This window comes from Heliconius melpomene, chromosome 10 (assembly GCF_056956725.1).
Source record: "Heliconius melpomene rosina isolate 202511_hmr_F chromosome 10, ASM5695672v1, whole genome shotgun sequence".
Classification (NCBI taxonomy): domain Eukaryota; kingdom Metazoa; phylum Arthropoda; class Insecta; order Lepidoptera; family Nymphalidae; genus Heliconius; species Heliconius melpomene.
In genome coordinates, this window is record NC_140398.1 from 7,231,006 (window position 1) to 7,253,623 (window position 22,618).

The window sequence follows — 22,618 nt, forward strand, 5'->3', positions numbered from 1 at the left end:
TGTCTATTTTAATACAAATATATGGGAAAAATATAACAATTATGTACATATATACATCTAAGTGGCCCAGCGGCAAAACGTCCGACTATAAATGCGACGTTTGCAATGTTTGATTCCCACTTGTAGGAATTAGTTATTTATTTTCATTTCCTCGCTTTGCTATCAAGACTTCGGTACATTCAATAAGTAATAAAAAATAACACCTATGCTAAAATATTTAAAATATTATAAAACTATAAACCACATTTAAATTATCTCACCTGTACAGCAGGATTAGCCCTGAAGTATGCAAACAGGGCGCCGGTGATAGCGAGGAGCGCGACTGCATTTAACGCGAGCTGCATTAGTCGGAATTTGTGCGCTGTGCTCTCTGTGCTCGTGCCCCGCATGTCCCGTAACATCTGGTCAAATGTTATGAAAATTAGGAAAAAATAATAAATATATATCAAATAGCTGCATGCTTGGTTTTCTAAGATCTAATAAATTTTCTTTTCTTAACTTAATTACAGATTGTATTTAAATTATTTTCATTTTTCCGCTCTATTCAATTCTAAATAAATAAATTAGTTAAGGTTTTTATTTGCACCACTAAATGGTGCATGTAGCACAGAGTATCTTAATAATAGGTTCCTTTTGCCTACCCTGTTATATGTGAGATAAAGCGTAAAGCTAAGAAATAATCCCTGAATGACAATCGAATACACTACCATCACATAAAGACAAGCTTTTTGTAAAAATATATTTTAAACCCAAAACCATTTAAATTATCAGTTCTGCTCTATGAATATATTTGAGCAATTTAAACAGTAAACTTGCTATAGATTCAAGTAGCGTCGATAGTTAAAGAGTTTTGTGTCAATCCTCGAACAAGGCGGCGAGTTTGCTAACTCGAGCATCTGTCCCGATCGGGCTTAGCGCAGCGTGGTTTAGATTTCACTTCGGTGGAGTATGCTGCACTTTTAAAATATTTTCAAAATGTTTGCTTGATTCATTTGCACGAATCTTAAATTCTGAGAGCTTTTGTGCACTAGCACCACATCTGATTGTAACACGACTGTTGGGAGTTCGATTTCAGGGGAACGAATCCACCACATAATTAATTATTTTCTGCTCAACTAAAAAATATGTGTAGATATAATTTTTGCGATAACAAGTGTATATTAAGTGGTCAAAAAAGGAAGTAAATGAATATTTAAAAAGATAGTAGTTCATTTTGAGAGTGTCGTGGATCTACGAGTACCTTTATATACATCTTATAATAAGATGAGTGATATTTATCGTTTAATTTAACCATAATGGCCAAAGAAACTGTAGATGTAAATATATATTTTTTCTGTGACACACTTATATTTTCGCTTAATACAACTTAATATTTGCACGCATTCCTGAGAAAGAGGGCCTTGATTACGGAAAATACAGCCAGACGGACATATGGACAAAAAAGTGATTCTATAATGTTTCCGTTTTTTCCTTGTAGGTACAAAACCTTGAAAATAATACAATTTTACAATAGTATTTTAAAATGGTAAACGAATATTCGAGCATGTCTCCACATAATGAATACAAGCCGTCTTACATTACACGTCTAAAATGAAATTCATATTTCAATCTCTGCGGATTTATATCAAGAATTTGAACAATAATAATGGTAGGAATAAAATGTTTTAGGACATCGTGGCGCAGTTGGACGCGGTTGGTTATGGGTTTGTTCCCCACTTGGGGTACTCCATACAAACATTATAAATTTTAAACTAACTCTGCCTGTTTGTCTGTCTGTTTGTGACGCAATCACGGCAAAACCTCTGAACCGATTGTGATAAAATTTCATATAGATCTTGGGTGTTGGGGTGAACATAGGTTACTTCTTTTTTATTTTTTTTTGTTTCTCCAGGAATATCGTAAAACAGTGGGTCAATAAAAGTTTGAGTACTAGTCTTTTCTCACAACTTCGTCCTCATGGACTGTAATCTGTCGAATGGAATATCGTATATTTCCCCTCTTTGAGGGAAGAAAAGGAATCTTGGGACAAACTTCCTAACCTGTTTAAATGTTAAATTTCAACTGGGTAAGTCCACTTACTTTCCCTGTACTTGGTCTGTCGCTCATTAACATAAGAATTTTATATAATTATATACAGATTTACAAATATACTATTTAGATATAGCCCGTTCACTTCGACAACAAAAGATTTTTGATCGGTATCTGCCTGATACGGCGGAAAATGAAACTTTTACGACAGTTTAATGGCCTCTGAAATATTTTAAAGACAGCGAAATTCGAGATCCCGATGTCCTGAACTAAATGAAATACTTTAACTATAGTTATATTCTACTAAAATGAGACAATGGGTGTTGTGCTAAGAAATTTCGATATCATAACATTGTTATAAGTTTAATAATTAACAATTTTGTTCTTGTCTTAGTGGAAAGATCATGTTTCATTATTATTTACTTGGCTTACAAAGTCGTTGATTTGTCGGTTGATTGTTAATATTAAACAAAAGTTTTGTACTGATTCATAGTGAATTTTGATACATAAATAAAGTTTTCCGAATTAATTTTATACTTTTATAGGATTAAATAAATGGAGAAAACAGAGGATTTACCATAAAATAAAAAAAATCGATTTAATATTGCGGAACTCAACGCCGCACTTTCGTTATCATCAACCTCGTTATCAGAGTGAGGAAATGAAAATTAAATATTTCATTCCTCAGAATAGGAATCGAACTTACAACTGTCGCAATAATAGTCGACGATGCAACCGAGTAGTATTTTAATATAATATGTTTGGCACTCGTTATATTATCCACGTCGTATTGTAAATAACGTTTAAGCTATATTAATGCATATTTTATCAATAAATTCGAATTGTTTATTCATTGAATTGTAAAGTCAACTTTTGGTTAATTATTATTCATTATTATGTAATTAATATTTATGGAAATTAAATTAAATAGAGATCTTCGTTGCGCAGTGATACAGTATCCGACTGTAATAGGTTATGGGTTCAATTACTATTCAGGAGAAAAATAATATGTGGCGATGAGTTCCTTTTGCTAAAAATTCCATATTTTATCTTAGCATTAGGTTCTCTCTACCTACCCCGCTTTTTTGGGATAGACTATGAATCTAAAAGAAAATTAAAAAATCACAAGAAACTTGAAATTTTAACTCCATTATAAGAATTGATTAAAAAACAAATAAAAACAAGAAACGTTCCTTTAAAAGTTTAAATCGAAACAACTTAATAGAGAATATCAGATGAACCCACATTTTCAATTTGGTTCTGTTTGAAATCGCGGCTCGCGATCAAATTAAGTGTGATTCTCAGGAAGAGCTTCCAAGTGTGAAATAAAATGTTTGCTCAATTGAGTTATAAGAGGAAGCGATTTATATAAAAAAGTAGTAAATCATAGATAAAAAGATAATAAGCAATTTTCATATTTATTTATTTCTATAAATCAAATTAAACGAACGTTTCTGGTTATTTTATGATCTTCGATACTTTTAGTAAGGGAAAAAATTTACTAAAATGTTTTATTTTTGTTCCTGTCCGTTATTGGAATATATCTACTTAAACGAGTTTTGGGCATACCTTTTTAGCAAGTTGTGCCTATTCAGATAAATATCTTCAATTTAAATCTCTAAGAAAATATTTTGCTATTCGAATTAGTAAAGTAATCTAATAGTCAAATAAATTATAAGCAAAAAATCATTTTTAGAAAAAGCTTTTATTTAAATGCTCTAAAAAGGAGAAAATAAAATTTGTCTTTTAAATTTTAACTATCAACTCATAACCTCATTGTACACAATTTATATGATCATAAAAGCTTGTCGCGCAATTTACTTGTGTAACTAAACTAGTGCTAATTTAATTATGTAAAATCTGCTAAGTTTCAATTTTCTAAGTTTCAATTTAATTAAATATTGATTAACGCGACAAGCTTTTATGATCATATAAATTGTGTACAATGAGGTTATGAGTTGATAGTTAAAATTTAAAAGACAAATTTTATTTTCTCCTTTTTAGAGCATTTAAATAAAAGCTTTTTCTAAAAATGATTTTTTGCTTATAATTTATTTTTTACTTTTTAGTTACCACTGACTAGGTTTCTCACACTAGAGACATGTACCACGATTCCTCTTCTTTGGTTAGAAATGCTGTTGGCGACACTAGACCCTTCCCGATTACAGTGGGGGTTCACCAGGGCTCGACTCTTAGTCCGTTCTTATTCAATGTAGTGCAGCCTCCATGGCTGATGATGTATGCCGACGACATAGCACTCATTGACGAGAACCGACTGACGCTGGAGCGTAAAGTGAACCTCTGGAAGGGTACGCTTGAGAACAGCGGTCTTAAACTAAATGTGTCGAAGACCGAGTACATGGCCTGCGGGAGCCCGGACTCAAGCACGATCCTTATAGGTCCTGAGCCAGCCGTTAAGTCAGAAAAGTTCAGGTACATTGGATCCGTTATGCACGAGTCCGGAGGCATCGATCACGATGTCCATGGCCGGATAAGTGCTGCCTGGGCTAAATGGCGGGAGGTCACTGGTGTGGTCTGTGACCGAAGAAAACCGCCAAGCTCAAGGGACTGATATACAAGAGCATCATACGACCGGTTCTTTTATACGGCAGCGAATGTTGGCCAGCACTATCTCGGCACACTCAGGAACTTCACGTCACGGAAATGAAGATGCTGAGGTGGATGTGCGGCGTAACGCGGTCTGACCGCATACGCAACACATTCGTTCGAGGTAGTCTTGGGGTCCGTGACGAAGCGGATAAACTCCAAGAGCGCCGCCTGAGATGGTTTGGCCACGTTACGCGCCGGTCTAAGAACTAAGTCGGATGCAAGTGCCTTGCCATATCAGTTCCTGGAGTGAGACCTCCTGGACGCTCAAGGAAGCGCTGGTTGGATGTCGTGATGCCGGATATGCCAATGGGAGCCAATGGTCTAACCACCGAGGACGCTAAAGACCGCGCAAAGTGGAGTAGGTTGAGTAGGAATGCAGATCCTGGCAATAGCCGGGATTAACGCCAGGAGGAAGAAGGTTTCTCACACTAGATGTCATATTATTTTTCTAATTATTCTCGGCAAGCCCTTTCATTTGATACCCGTATTGCAGATGTGCATAAATAATAACTATTCCGCCATCTTAGATGTTCCGCCATATTGGATTAAGAAAAACGTCACATTTTTCGAGTTACTCTTAACGAGCCCTCTCAATAGATGTTCATATTGTAGAAGTAGACTAAAATTACCTATTCGGCTATCTTGGATGGTCCGCCATATTGGATTTAGAATGACGTTAGATTATTTTTCGAGTTGCTCTCAATGAGCCCTTTCATTTGATATCCATATTGCAGAATTGTAAAAATAATAACTATTCGTTCATCTTGGATGGTCCCCCATATTGGATTTAGAATAACGTCACATTATTTCCCAAGTTGCTCTCAAGAAGCCCTTTCATTTGATACCCATATTATAGAAGTGCATTAAATATAACTATTCCGCCATCTTGGATGGTCCGCCTTATTAGATTTAGAATGACGTCACATCATTTTTCAAGTTGCTCTTAAGAAGCCCTTTCATTTGATACCCGTACTGTATAAGTGCATCAAAAATAACTATTCTGTTACTTTGGATGGTTCGCCATATTGGATTTAGAATGACGTTACACTATTTTTCCAGTTACTCTCAACAATCTCCATTCAACGTGACACTGGCGAAGTGATTTTGTGCTCAACTGGCACGCTCGGAACGCCATATTAGAAAGAACAGAACAGAACAGAACTCTCAACAAGCCCTTTCATTTGATACCCATATTATAGAAGTTCATGAAATATAACTATTCCGCCATCCTGGATGGTCCGCCATATTGTATTTAGAATGAAGTAGCAAACCTTATCGTGCATTGTCATCCAAACCAATCGTGTATACAAAATTTCAGCTCAATCGTACGAACATACCTTTCATTATATGAAAGCACAAAAAACTTGAATCGTGTCGATTCTATTGGATTTCAAGTGATGTCACATTATTTTTCTAATAGTTCTCGGCAAGATCTTTCATTTGATACCCATATTGCAGAAGTGCATAAATAATAACTATTCCGCCATCTTAGATCTCCCGCCATATTGGATTTAGTATAACGTCACATTATTTTTAGAGTTACGGTCAACGACCCATTTCATTTAATATCTATATTGTAGAAGTAGACCAAATAGATACTCGGCTATCTTCGATTTCCTCCTTATGGGATTTAGAGTGACATCACATTATTTTTCGAGTTGCTCTCAACGAGTCCTTTTATTTGATACCCATATTGTAGAAGTACATTAAAAATAACAATTCCGCCATCTTGCATGGTCCGCCATATTACATTTAGAATGACGTCACATATTTTATCGTGCATTGTCATCCAAAGTAAACGTGTATACAAAATTTCAGCTCAATCGGTTGAAGATATCTACTTCAAAATTGAGCTCCAAGATTTCACCCGAACCCACATACATACATTGCAAGTTAAATAAAAGCTTTTAAAAATACAGTCAATTGCGTGTGAAAATCGACAGAGGGTTCCGTGATAGACGAAAAGATAGATATACAACAAATTGATCGTATAAGAGCCCCGATTTTTTTCTATAAATTACATAATTCTAAAAACGAAAATTTGGCAAAAGAATCAGAATAGTGTAAAAATATTCCGCTCCCCTACTTGTACCACACTGGAGTCTCTGTGCTGTTAAATATCGCACTATATTTTAATTGCTACACCGCGTTGCGTACGAGTGCGGATTTTAATATTTACGCTACGCTCAAGCACTTTGGAGTAGAATTGTGAAATGAATATTTCGTTCATTTTGTAAAGATTTTTTAATATTAGTTTTGTAAAGCTTCAGCTTCACGCTGTTTCCCGCATAACAGGATAGGCAGAGGGAACCAATGTTCCATCCATTTTTTTAAACCTCACTCGTTGGATGGCGGAACTTAGCGCCGCTGTCTTTTAACTTCATTCTCCCTAAAACAGCACTTTGTGCCCCAGCACCATGTCGGCCTAGTTTTATACTATCCAAATATTTAAGATCGAATCGTTTTATCTATGGAAGATCGCCAAAAAATGTCACTATGTGCGAAGAACGTTTTTAAAGTTGGCTGATTTTGTTATAAAAAATAAAAAAAAGTTATTAACTTAACAGTCATTTAAATGTCTATCTTATCTGTGACAAACCGATAAAAATGTTTTGTTATATTATTATTTTTGTAAATTTCGAGATTAGATTCATTGTAAATGTTATAATGTTCAATTATTTTCATATATTATATTCCACACTTTAGTAGACAAATCGCGGCGTTAAGTGTCGACGATATCTCAAAAATTTTAAAGTCAATAATAGACTTAAAAAATTTAATATAAAACCCAGTAGCTTGTGCTAGCGTGGGTATAAATATTTCGCTGTCAGCTCGCTACATAATGCAGTCGTGCGGCTCTAAATGTTTCTACAATTTCACGTGGACGAGTGGAATGTATCGCCGGTGTATCGTTCTCTACAATTTTAAACATGCATTGAATATTTTGCACCTTTCTAATATCTTACATATCTAGATTTTTCGGCTGGAGTTGAGGCCAGTCGTGGTGCGACAGGTTGACTGACTGTGAACGTGACAGGTTGTGGGTTCGATTCCCACTTGAGGAAACGAAATATTTATTTAAATGTATATTTCCATTTTTTCGCTCTGGTGTCGACTTCCACCACTCAACATGCTGTGCCTCCCGAATTTAATTATATATAGTTTTAATTAAATATATAAATTTTCCTTCTTTAAATATTCTTTTGTAATTTACTGTAAAACCTTAGAATCCGCACAGAAAGTAGGACAGTATCAGTCTATCGATTTTTAAACAACTCGGCGATTAAAAAAATGTACTTTTTAAGAGGTAAAAAGTAAATTACTCACCCTGTGATGTAGTGACATGTTACTTCCATTCTGGAATCTCACAATGGTTTGTAGCGAGGCTGGCGTTGACATACTCTTAGTTATTGAGGAGTTACCAGTCTCTTTTTCTTGTTGTTCCTTTAATAGTAACCCTCTAGCAATTTTCGCGTTAAGAGTTTTGTTCACATGCTGATGAGGTAACAATGGGGTCTCCATGGTCTTTGTTGTGTACGACGGTGAGGACGTCTGACTGAAAGAATCTGATGAAACATTCGAATCTTGTCTCACGCTGATATTCGAACCTGAACTTGGAGATCTCTTTATTTGATTATTCTGTACTGGTGCAGGAGTGTATGGAGTATCTGGCATCTTTTGGGGCGGACGTCTTGGGACGGGCGGTTGTGGATTTCTATTGCAATCTAGTCTTGGTGGCGTTGTGTTTTGGGGTAGTGGGTTAGGTCTTTTGTTCCCATTCGGATCGACTGTCGGATTGGGAGTATTTGTAGTTGTTAAAGGCCTGGGAGGAGTAGGCGGTGGCACTCTTCTGGGAGGTTGTGGAGAAGACCGTCGCGGGGGTGCTGGAGGTGGGACCGATAGAGGTGTCGCGACTGGCGCCGTCCGTTGAGGTACTGGCGGTGGCTGTGGTGGTTGTTGTATTTGAGGAGGTGGTAGCTATATTACAAAGAGAAATATATTAATTATAGCTACATACTATTATATTAATAAATAAGAAAAGAATCCAGTTAAGGTTAGCTGTAATAATTTTCTTTAGAATTAAAATAAAATACTGATAAAACTTGCAAATTTAATATACATATGGGTCTTATTGATCAAATCCTCGAGTCTGACTCGAGTAAACATTGTTGAGCTAACAATTGGGCTTATTCTTTAATAATTATGACGGTGAAAGCTCTCATCGATCCATCAAACTTTCGCAGTAACCGAAGGTATTTTATGCTTATAACGAGGTACAAGAGTACACAAAGAAACTTGAGGGTACTTGCCGGCACAATATCTACTGAAAATAAATATGGACATTGTTAAACAAAATAACAGATCTCTTATGAAAGAAAAACTTACAAATTTCAAATTTTGATTATAATATATCTATATATCTAAGAGCCTATATAAATATTGGGCTTTAAATAACATAATTGTTTTAAACGATATTAAATAAGTTGGATGGATATCCTTATTGGAAAATGGGCACATATAACATTATATGTTTCTAAGTATTGAATAAATTAGTAGCAAATCCTTGTTTTTCTTCGTTTTATTGGCGTACTTGGTAAAAAAGTTAAAGATATGACATTATATTGTCATTAAAGATAATTGTAGAGCAATTCAAACAGTAGAAAGTGTGTTATGTATTTAATAAAAAAATGAGTTAACTTTTTACTTGTACTAAAGATAGAAGATTACAATAAAAGTTGAAGATAAGCAGAGTAAGAGGTAGTTACCTTATTAACTGGCCTGGGCGGAGCAAATCTCGACGGAGGGCAATAAGGTAGTGCATCTGATGGGCAATACACAAAGCCGCTGGGCTTGGGCTGGGCGGGCGCACACGCGGCGGTGGAGTGTCGGCGCGGCGTGTCCGCGCTAGGACGTAGTAGTTCCATTAACTTCTCTCCAGGCGTCACTGCTAAACTTCCTGCTCGTCCATAACTGTAGGTAAAAGAAGTTGACAAATTATGCTTGTTTTATATACATCCTGCTTATTACTTGAGTAGGAAGAGAGAATTTAGTGTTAATAGTGCGTTTTGTCTTTTTTGACAACCTTCGCCTTTACAGTCTTTGCTAAGGCCTTTGCTACCACATCTTAGTACAATCAACCATGGTTATCTTGAGAAAAAAATCTCGAAAACTGCATACCTCCTGGTTATTGATGTCCTTGACATTAAAAAGTTCCGATCTTACGCGGGTAAGCGTTTGCTGTGTTAATATGGGGGTCAGGTAAACTTTCATTACAAGCGAAAGCGGATGGTGCATTCGATACTCGTCAGCCAATGTACCTATTTGGCGATTTACAGAGTCTAATTTAGTCTGTATCCATCTTACAATGCCAAAAGTATAGGCTAGAATCGACATAGCCCAACTGTTAAAAGAACGCACCTTGTTGCCACCAAACAAAAAGCTATTTAGACCGATTATTATTTAAATACACTGTATCGATAGTTAATCACTGTATCGGGTAACTTTTTCTAAGGCTTCTTGTCCCAAGTTAATTAGTGGGCGCATTATGAAACCTTAATCTCTTTAATTAATTAGTTTTTGGCTAACAATAATAGTTTTAACCTTATGTATCATGTTTTCAATAAATATTATTGTGAATGTATGTATATATATTTTTAACTTCATGCTGTTATCCCATGTATTCTTATTTCTTTATTTCTTTTGTTACTTCCAAGTCTTCCAAAGTTTGAGAAGCAAAGTAAAAAGGATAAATCAGAAGATAAAAGAAGAGTGTGTATTAATAAATATAAGATTTCATGTCCTCTTTTAAACTGTTAACCCTCCAATTTTTCATTTAAAGCCGACACCAAGTTAAGCTCTTCAGTATTCAAGACAGGCTTTTAGCAAATTGTTTTTTTATATATATATTTGTGACTTCAAAGCTATTAAGGTTCTATTAACTTGGAATTAGAAGTTATGATTGAGAGAGGAAAAACAGGAAATATCTAATAAGCAGCTTTTTAAAGGAAAATATCTTGATAATCATTGAAATTGGTCAGAAAAAAACGGAGTGACTTCAATCCGCTCAATATGCAAAACATCAATATAAAAGATAAGATATCAATATAAAATAAGATATAATCTTTTTTAAAACTGTATCTTTTTATTGTGAATAATAAAGTATATGAAGTATGTACCTAGTTTTATTATATTTAAAACATTTATGACGAAAAGTGAAAGTCGAGTGAAATGAAAGTCCTAATAATTAAAAATAAATGAAATTAATAAATGTCTTAATAATTTCAAATTATAATAGAAATCCGTGCCTTTTTCATGTAGGAAAATAAGCTCAGTTAAAAATTTACACGTTTTGCTCAATAAAGTATATGGTGTGTTAACGAGAAATGAGCAGAAAGACACGTGCCTCGAAATTATTTGAAACTTTCTTCAACTCGTACATAATATTAGCAAAATCGGGATTTTATTTTTTAGCCTCACGCACGTAGCAGGGTAGAGCGAGGGAACCTAAGAAGCTAGTGTTAAGACGCTCCATTCCCATTAAGACACGTCCATTCCCCTCTTTCCGCCTATACTTAAGTAGTGGAACGTCACGCTTTAAGTGCTGTAAGTATTAAATATTTCATTTCTTCAAGTGGAAATCGAACCCACTATATGTCAAGGTAACAGTTACACGTTTGTGCGCCTGTGCCACGACTGGTCTCAGATTTTATTAAAATTGGCCTTGCATATTACGCATTGTAGGTTAGCTAGCAGTGGCAACCGAATGTTAAGACAATACGTTCCCCACTTTTCGCCCAATTTTAGAGACATTGCATGTTGAGTGGCTGAACTCAACGCCGCGCTTTACCCCGATATCAGAGCGAGTAAATGAAAATAATAAATATTTAATTTCCTTGAGTGTGTGTGTGTATGTGTGTGTGTGTGTGTGTGTATGTGTGTGTGTGTGTGTGTGAGAGAGAGTGAGAATCTAACCTACAACCTGTCACGTTTACAGTCGCATGGCCTCATAGATGATCAGAATAGAACAACAAATAACAAAAATACACAACAACAACAACAACTATAACAACAAAATAGATATTATCTCTGTCTAACCTACAATACGCAAGGATCCTAGATATTGTAGCGTAGGGAAGCGTGTAGTTAAAAGAAAATAATTTAATTTTCTGTTAAGCCAATTAATTAGTAACAAATTAGACGTTTTCTAAATATGTATAAATATTTTATTATAATACCGAAAATAAGACCAGAATCACTTGACAAAACAACAAATATTATTACATATTATTTTACCCAATAATTGTTAAGCTATTACAAAATAACTGTATAGAATAACGAACATCGCTTAAGAGGCCGTAATACCCCTCACGAAAGACAAGAGGTTTTCATTTCACTTAATTAATACCTTATAAAGACTCAGTTACAATGTTTAACGATCCAATCTCATTATCGTCGTTGTAAAAAATAATTAAATCTGTATGAAATAATCTTATAGCATTTCTTTAGATGGAATGCTTTCGTTTTTTGACTAGAATATTTATTTATTTTATTATATTACTCTCGGTATTAGCGGGTAGCTGGCAACGTGTAAGGGTCAAAACATTCCGTTCTCCGCTTTTTATCCCGTTAACATTACTGGTAGTTGCGGGTGTATATCCATAATATTTACAGTCAAGTAGCTAATTTATATGCCTCACACTCTGTTTTCCCCATTTCGTTAATTTGAGATATTGTATATTTTAAAAATAATTGTTTTGGGTTCTATTAGGTTAATAAAGGTTCCCAATAATATTTTTTTTAAATTTCTTCCAAGTACAGATACGGACCCTCTTATGATTTTATTATAAGTATAGATATAGATAATAGTTAACATATGACACCTTCACAAAACACGAGGCGGTTAATTTCTTCCACCATCAAGCAAGATGCACGCGCTACGAAACTTTCAATTGGATAAGCACTTAATAATTGTCTAACAAGATATAGGTTTTAGTTAATTCTATATCATCTAAACGAATTTCTCGATAAATGGACTATCGGACACGAAAATATGTTTTCAATTCAAACCAATACTTAATGAGATTAATGATAATGACATGTTCAAATATTTTATTTAACTTTGTAATATAAATATAGTTATTAGCAGTGCAATTTTGTTTTAGTTTAAGCGACTTTATTCGGAGCGCGGCGTTGAGTTTCACACAAACCCTATATTGGACAGGAAATGAGGAACGTAATGTCTTAATACTAGGTTCCCTCTGCCGGGACAAAACGTTAAGCTGTTTTTTGTAATGCAATCTACATTATAATTTAAAGATAAGATAAAATAAGCTCTCTAGTGTTATACAGCGCTCAGGTGCGCCAGCTGATGAGATTCTCTTGAAATATTAGAACATTGTACCGCATCGGTCGGCAGACAACCTGTATATATAGAAAATTATTCATTTACTAAGTATTTTAAGGAATTTTTAAGCATTTTATATCAGACTTGTTATCGCCAGTAACTGTGTTTGCTTGAACTTTAAGACAAAAATAAAAAAGATAAGACAGAGACCTTCAGTGACGTTTCACTATGTATTAACACTACGTTTAGTGTTAATACATACCGTTCTTAACTTACCGTATAGGAACTCAACGCCACAGCGAGGACAAGGAAATAAATCAAATATAATCATTCCCCAAACCCAACCAAAACTCGAAGCCAAAACGAGCTCATAATACCAATCAAAATATATTGAAAAATCCTCTAGTAATTTTTGGTTTGCTATTCCCAAATTTAATTAGTGGACCTTTCAATATTTCCTCAAATCAATATCTCGAAATGAGAGCGAAATGTGCAAAAACAGGAAATTATAAATATACCTCTCAGGTTTCAATAGAAAATGCTATTAACAAAATAAAATTATTTTATGCTCAAAATGTTCAAGTGTTCATGAACCGTTACCAGATATATAATATTTATTAATGATTTAATTTTCATTTCTTCGCTTTGGTAAAGAGGCAAAGTAAGGCGTTGAGTTGCGCTGAATAACGCAACACGCAATGTCTTCAATAACATTATTTTGCCTATCCTGCCTCCTACCTGCTCCCTGCTCCCTATGCCCACTCTGCTACATGCGGGATATAGCGTGAAGCTGAACAAAAAATATATATATAGGATCTTACGGCATCTTCACGGATTTCTCACATTTTGCGAAGAAGAATAAATAAAGTGATAAGATCAATTATTTGCAAACATTTTCAAGACTTCCAATATTGCCCTTATTCCAATCAAATCGAGAAATAGAAAAATTCTGCAATACCCCAAATAGAAATTAAATTTAAAGTAATCTTCTTCTTTCAATGAATACTTTTCTAATATTTACATAGCAATACAATATTATAAAAAACTACAATATTAGTATGCGATATAATCAGTGACATAATGAAAACGTGGAGCCTGACAATCACACTAATGTCGATCCGATGGGTCGATGCGGACTCCATTAGTGTGTAGGGCTGGCAAAAAGAACTAACTTATTTATATACTTATCCCACCAAACACATTTTAATAAGCAATGTTGTCAAGACGATGACTCAGCTTCTTGCTATTCCACAAGTGACAAGTGTCCTTACATATTTATTAACTTAAAATAATACTTTTGAATAATACGATCAAAAATCAATCGACTCTCATTCTGAATGCAACTGGATCAGAAAAAATTATAGAGTTAAGTAAAATAAGTATGTTCTTACATTTTTGCGAGGCAGGCACAAAATGCCAGTGTTGAAAGGCCCCAAAAAAAAGAAACTGGCTTTCTTATATATTTATTTTTCAGTATAATTTAAAAAACAATACTTGCGAAATGTTTTACAAAACTATTATTAAAGATTTGGAAGTGTTCAACAATATTTTCGAATAATTTTTGACAGCCCTAATCAGTCCATTAAACTCCGACGAACTTTGGCACTTTCGTTTTATCAAAGGGCAAGGTGTTGTCAGCCGCTTGTCTCGACTTGTTTCGGTATTACTATGCAACACGAGTGTTATTTGAACAGAAAATCAAACGAATACAAATATTAAATATATTAATAATAATATCTTGAATTATGATTTTGTATACTTAGAATTTTCATATAAAAACAGTTATATTTTTGTTTTTTTTTCTAAATAATTTATTATGAAAAATATATAATTCAATTGTAATGAACTCAGTATATATAGAAGTAGATCAGCAAATCATTCAGAAGCCTTTCAAATGTGATGAAATAAATAAAACCTGGGTACCTAAATTAAGACACTTCGGTTCCCCACTTTCCGCCGAGTTTTTAAGGCATTGCGTGTTGAGTGGCGGAATTTAACTCCGCAACTACTCATACGCACTACGTCACGTCATGATAAATCCTTTCTATTGAACCCACTGTACCTGGGGCTGACCCCAGAACCCCTCTGAAGTTACCTCGGGCTCTTAGAATATTTGATATATTATCATAGTTATTTCGATGTAACCGAAGTCGCGAAACGTAAACAAACACTGAACTAAGTGACAATTTCTCTTTAATTTCCACCACAGACATCCTAGCTCGTAATCTCGAATGAAGTATTAAAAAGCGAAACCTGACATTTCAATTACTTTATTGTACTCTGTGGTCACGAATAGATGAGATGAAATGGAATGAAATGAAATGGTAGATGGTATTCTTTGGTAGGAAAATACGTTTATTTTTTAAGCTTTAAACATCAACAGGGTATGTTATCCACTAGGTAGTAGGAGGGATCCTAGTGTTAAAACACTTCGCTCTCTCTCATTCATTTTTTATTTAATTTTGAGTCGTCACAATGCGTTGTGAGTAGACTAGCAGAAATTAACACTGCACTTTCGTCTTATAGACTGGAAATAAAAAGATAATGTCATGATTACACAGAGAAATGATTATGTTTAAATTGTTTTCATTTCTCTGTTCGTGCAGGCAAAGCGCTGCGTTAAGTTTCACCACTTAATACGCAATGTCTCAAAATTTTTTTTACCAATAACTAAAAGTTACAAAGTTACGTCATCATTTCTGTGTGTACTTTTCCAGGTGTAAAACTGATAAATGAATTTTCACACTGTATAGGTGACGAGAGTGTTATACAATATACATACATTTCCATAGTAAAGCTCTCAGGAGTATTGAATTTTTCATGAACAACCATCGCTTGACGAGCGTTCGTTTTGAGACCAGTTCATTTTGAATAAGCGCTATATGAAAATATTATTTTACTTGTTTTATTTTCCCGTCTTGGTATGGCATCCACAAAGGGTGCCGTTGGGATCTGCAGTTCAATACACATTGTGTCGAATTAGGGAATAAGAATCGAGGCCGCGAGAAGAAACCATAACCAGGTTTCTTCTTCTTCATTTCAGATTCACCACTCGATACGCATTGTGTCGAATTCTGGTGAACAGCAAAGAACTGAGTGACCTGACACAAGTTCTCAGATCCTAAACCTATTACATACAGAATACGTAATAAGCGTGAAGCTGAAAAAAAAAAATCCATAACATGCCCAGAAATTTGACTTTCAATTGTACCCACAACCAATGCATGTCACGTCAATTTACAATGATAAATAAATCATTTAACATAAACATTATAAATAAAAAGCCGTCACACAACCGCATGTCAAATTCAATACGACAGCTTTCCGCTACCACTACGTCCCCATCAATCTACGTCGTGTACAGCATTTTGTGACGGCTCTTCCATAGGACGCTGACATATCGAAAGATTTCTTAAATCCTAATCCGGAATATGTTATTTGACATTATGCCTGATATTATGTTATTATTTGTGCTTAAATGTATCTGTATTAAAGGAAAGTGTACTTAATATTTTTTTTTTATAGAAACGACGATGGGTCATCTCATGGTAAGCGATCAAGCGGTAAGCGATACGACCACTCCAACACTGGAGGAGCTATAGCTGTGTTGCCAACTTTTAAGGAAGAACTTTAAGAACACACTTTTTTTAAGGTACCCATGTCGTATCAACCCAAAAACACTAACTAACACTAACACTTTGCTAAAATGGAGAAGCATCTACAGTGTTAATATAAAAAATCCTCGAGATTAAGAATTCTGAAGGAGATTCCTTCAGATTTTATTATGAGAACAAAACACGGCGTTAAATTTCTTTATTTAAAACTTAATGTTTCTAAAATAACAGGAATTGGAGAACGAAGTGTTTTAACACTAGGTTCTTTCAACTTACCCCACTAAATTCAGGAGATACATGAAACTAAGAAAAAATATTCACAAGCGATGTAACCAACCTTTCTCAAGCTTTGATTATACAAATAACATAGCATGTGACTGTAATCGCGACAGTTGTGGGTTCGATTTCCATATGATAATATTTTTTTTCACCCTCGCTCTGATAACAAGACAAAACGCGGCGTTAAGATCCGTCACTCAACACACAACGTCTCTAAAGTTTGGCGAGAAATATGGAACTGAGTGTGGGAATCAACACATGGTGAAGCTAAATAAAACTATACATGCCACTCACCGTCCACGGACGGAATCTTCGTCTTGCGCGGCGTCGGGCTGCAGGTGCATGCCGCTCTGCGCCCATGTCACTGTCAGCCAGTCTGTAACAAATTTACGTAGAAATTACTAAGCTTCAATAAAGTGGAGGAGGAGGAGGAGTGGAATATTGTGATTTAGTGTTGTTATAATTTTGAATTTTTTTAAATATGTGAAATTATCAAAAATTATCAACATATAATTTATTTTAATAAAACCGCTGGTCAAAAAAAAGAAAGAGAAACTCATATTCCACGGGCATTTGGCGCTGGTTTACGAGGAGAGCCTAGAGAGCCGACCCGAAATAAAAGAAATTGATATGAATAAAAGTAAGAAGAAGTGTGTATTTTTCATGTTAACTTAATATTTTATCAAATTGACTGATATTTGTTGCCAAGTCAATACAAGTTTATATTTCCGAACAAAAAAGCTTGTTGCGAAGTGATTGTAGCGTTCAATATATTTGTTTGCTATTTTTGACTTTGTAGACGAATCTTTAGAGCTTGTAAGAAAATTTGTGAGAAAATAGTCTAATTATTATTTTTTACATTATTTCTTTTCAAGTATTTTTATCAATAATGGTACCTTAATTAAGAATCGAACTCATAACCCACGACCTAGCTTGTTAACACTCTACTATAAATACAAACAGATTGCGCCTGAAGTTTGTTCTACTCGCTTCAAATTGTAGTTCACGAAGATTAAGCTTACAATGTATCCAGTTGACGTGAGCTTTTGAGCTTTTGAGATCGTTTACAATATTGTTACTATGTTATGTTATATATTGTATGTTATATGTTATATATTATATTTTCTTCACAACTTCTACAACGCTGTATCCTGTACATATCAGGGTAGAGGCCCTAATACCCCGTTCCCATTAAGACTCAAGGCCGCGCTTTGCCTCGTTACCAGACCGACGAATTGAAAGTACTTAATATTTCAATCTCTCTAGTGGGAATCGAACCCACTACCCACAAATGCATGCTTGTTCTTTTACTCTATGACTGATCTTTAAGTAACTTATCCGATAAAAATTGTGAGTCTATTATTTAAATATTTGTTACTTTCTAACCAATGTTTGTTTATTCAACACTAAAAGTAAAATATTTTATTGTTCAATAAGTCTCTGCTGCCTACTCTGCTAAAAACTTTCACGCTGTACATGAAGTATTTTTTTATTCAAATATTGAAACGAGATCACACATCTAAACAGTCGAAAAAAATATATTAATAAAAAAAAACATAATATTTAAAATATATTTAATTAGTAAAAGATATGAAAACAAATTATTATTTATAGTTCTCGCAGAGATCGTAAGTTTAATCTGTGAAGGATTACTGCGTCGCCATGGCAACGTAGACGAGACAACAGCCTTGGATAATTATGATTTTATTATTATTTACAGTATTTTATATTATTTTACAGTATTTTATTTAATTAATTATATTATTTAAAAATTGATGCCGTGGCGTATTGTGACGGTTGTAGGGTCAATTCCCAATAAAGGGAATTAAATATTTTCCTCACTCTAGTAAAACTACAAAGCGCAGCGTGTTGATAAGTTCTGCCACTCAAAACGCAATTTGATGGAAAGCGGGAGACGGCGTATGCCAGCGTGGCCCATGGGCAGAAAGGTGTGACTGTAACGCGACAGTTATGGGTTTCTTCCCCACTCAAGGAAATGAAATATTTAATAATATTTCTTTTTATTAAATAATATTTCTTTTTATTAAATAATATTTCTTTTTATTAAATAATAATTCGGCGGAATGTAGGGAACGGAGTGTCGTGACACTAGGTTCCCTCCGCCTACCCCGCTGTGTGCGGGAGATTTTAATTTAAATTTAGCAAAATATTCAAAAGTATCGAAAATCTTATTCCGAATACATTTTTGATCAGAATTTAATTCATTAATTTAAAATACACATCACAATTAAATCTAACCATTGAATATTGGCTAAGGTTTTCCATCTGTCTATTTAATCATGTAATCCTCAATAGGGTTCCATTAAAACATGTATAAAAGTCCGAACAATAAGTCTTACAATTCAGTAACAATGCTTGGACGGTTCTTGGCTTCGAGCTCGGAGCTTTAAGCTACGGGTCGACGACTATAGTAAATTCTATCTCAATCTCTTATTTACATTCAAACACATTAAATTTGATATGAAAATAATATTAGGATTAGGAGGTCGTTGTGGCGCGGCTAGGTGTAGGTTCGATGCTTGGGAAAATTACAATTCATTTCTTTCTATTACTTGCTCTGACAGACGAAGCACGGCGTTGAACTCTGTCATTTGGGCCACAATATCCCGAAAATTCGTCCAAAAACTATAAACTAACAATAATAATATCAACTATAGAAAACTCCTAAACAAATTTAAATCTGATCATTCAATATTCAACCCGCATCACATATCGAACTAAGAAATTCGAAAAGGAAAGGTTTAGTTACTTATTTACTACAGACGTTCGTAGGTACAATCTTTTTGTGTATTCAAGTCCCTGAATGATGAAATTATGCAAAAGTCACTAGGTATAAACCTAGCATATGCCCATTTGACGAAGGTCGACAGTTACCGCCGGCAATACTGATATTAGTTTTATTAATATCCTAATTCGCAAACTACTTTGTTATGGCCGAAAGTTTTTGTTGCTTTGACACGTTGGACGAATTTTAATCACAATTTCGTTAAAAGCTGCCTTAATTTCGCCTGAAATTGCCTTTTGAAAAATTGTGATATTAATCTAATAACTAGTTTGTGGTCATCATTAAATTTAAGCTATTGTTTTTGCTTTGGTAGACGTTCGCCACTCAAAACGTAAGTTCTCGAGAATTAGGCGTTGCAGGGGGAAATGCGTATCTTAACACTGGGTTCCCTCTTCCTACTTATACTACGTGGGAAAAAGCGTCAAGCTTTATTATTAAAGCAAAATAAAATATAATAAAAAAATGTGAGTTCGATTCCCACTCGAGTAAATTAAATATTTAATATTTTCATTTTTTCGCTCTGGTATCGTGGCGTTGAGTTCCGCTACTCAAAACACATGCCTCCAGAATTCGGCGGAAAACGGAGAACGGAGTGTCTTAGCACTAGCACTAGGTTCCCTCTGTCGTCTATAGAGCTGTGTACGGGATACAGCGTGAAGCTTAAAAAATAAAAAATATTAATAAAAAAATCGGTAAAGTGAGAGTCGGATTTGTTCACTGAGGGTTCCGTTCCAATTTCAGGATTGTTAATATGTAGGTCAACAGGAAATACAACTCGTAAAACTTGACAAAGTTAAAGTTACATTGTAGTTCATTTTATACAAACTGAAACAAATATAATGTCGTAATACTTTTTTCTATAAAATGCATATAAACTTTTATTTTTCGGTTTTTTTTCCTTTATTTGTAGGTAAGTTCTCACTTCATGCCAAATTTCACAATTGTAGGTCCATTAGTTTTTAATTAAGCGATGAATTTCATACAAAATGTAACAAAATCGATACATAAATCCTCGTGCGTTGCCTTGAAGTATAATTTTTCCCATGCTTTGAGGGACTAAAATCCTGATTCAGATGAACAGACGGACAACAAAGTGATTCAGCTCTGTTTTTACCTTCTGAGATACGGAATCCTAAAAATTTCACCTTTTTATAAAGTTTCGTCACATTTATATAAATAATATCACATATTTTACAATTTTCTGATTCATACTTCATATATCAACTCGAGTATTACAATTTACGTTTCAAAATCCGGATATAGAAAGCTAAAATTCATTTTAAATCAAATCTAAATCGACCCCTAAATCCTGAGTCCCAACCACACTGTCCTGTCCCACACCCTCGCCTTATCTACGACATCCCATCCCTTGCAATTGATGAATCTATTTCACATTCAAACGTACCTACTGCGATAGCATATTGAAATGGCAATAATGGAATATATGTTCAATAATTTCATTTTTTTTTGGGAACCCTCCCCAGGATACTAATAAGAATTCTTTTTTTATTATTTTTTTTTTAGTAGCAGGTTACGTAGAGGGAGCCTAGTTCTAAAACACTCTGTTCTCCACTTTTAACCAGTTTTGAACGATTAATTAGGCACGGCGTAGAGTTCCGCCACTCAACACGCAATGCCTCGAGAATTCGACTGGAAGTGGACAACGAAAGTATCTTAATGGGGACGGAGTGTCCTATTACTAGGCGATCCTGCAATGTGCGGGATACAGCGTGAAACTAAAAAAAAGACAGTATAGATAGTATATATAGATAACTAGCGGCCCGCGCGCGGCTCCGCCTGCGTAAACTACGTTATTATTAATTTCTGTCTCCATGAGTACCTACGTCCTATAAGTGACATCCATGCAAAATTTGAGACTCCTAGCATTTGTAGTAATGGAGTTTCATATAAACTTTCAACCCCAAAAACAACCCCTTAGAAATCGAATATTGCAAATTCCCGTCTTAGCGAGCACCTACGTCCTATAAATAACTCTTATGCCAAATTTGAGATTCCTAGCACATGTAGTTTCTGAGATTTCGTGATGAGTGAGTGACCTTTCGATTTTATATATATAGATATAAACGATATACATACACGTGTAAGTTAAAAGCTTTCATCACTAAAGTCGGTAGGTTTATGTCGATGGTAATGACTACGGAAGGCCGATTTAATTAGACAATCGTGCTTAATTGATTTCGTATAATTCAACACTATTTCATCGATGAACCTATTTGGTAGAGCTTTTGGGAATTACACTTGCAATTTTTTAAATTAATGACTTTAAAATAGTGTATTGGTGTAATAGTATTCGTAATGTTTGTAGGTTCAAAGCTGGGCTGGGACATTTTACTCGACTTCTTTTTAACATGCATTCTTTTCAGGGCTGTCGCGGTTCAGGAATTGCGCATGCAACGCGATGCTTGTAAGTTCGATTTCCAGTCTGGGGAATCAAATATTTAATATTTTTATTTCCTCGGTCTGGTAACGAGGAACAGCGCGGCGTAGAGTTCCGCCACTCAATGGGCAATACCTTTGAGGTATTTAAGAGTTTATCAGAAACTGAATTAAAATTACTTATTCCCCCGAATGGCACTCGAATGCACAACCGTACCGTGTACACTCAGGCGCAGTGCCTATATGTATATCAAGGTAAATATCTGTATTGGTATCGGTAAATATCAGGAAAATATTAGGAATATCGTTAAATATGTGTATTTAGTAAATATCTGTATTACACACTGTAGTGTAGTATGTATATTTCTATACAATCTAAAACATGTTTGATGTTGTAATCTCCTGATCTCAGCTGCCGCCTTCTCCATCTGTTGGACGTCGTCCAAATTACTACTTCTATTGAGAAGACTTGCGGTATGATAAAAGATTTATAAAACATTTTACCTAAAGCTTTAGATTTTGTCATCGTGACGTAATGGT

At 34.7% G+C, this 22,618-nt stretch overlaps 1 protein-coding gene across 1 annotated transcript in view; it reads right to left on the reverse strand.

Moving 5' to 3' along the window:
* The window catches only part of Corin (corin serine peptidase), a 68,691-nt gene that overhangs the window by 37,356 nt on the left and 8,717 nt on the right, over positions 1-22,618 (reverse strand). The window contains exons 2-5 of the mRNA XM_085191936.1: positions 17,170-17,251; positions 9,405-9,609; positions 7,966-8,616; positions 261-401 (exon numbers count right to left, since the gene is read on the reverse strand). Coding sequence (XP_085048062.1) covers positions 261-401; positions 7,966-8,616; positions 9,405-9,609; positions 17,170-17,251 — 1,079 coding nt within the window. The remainder of the gene's footprint in view (positions 1-260; positions 402-7,965; positions 8,617-9,404; positions 9,610-17,169; positions 17,252-22,618) is intronic.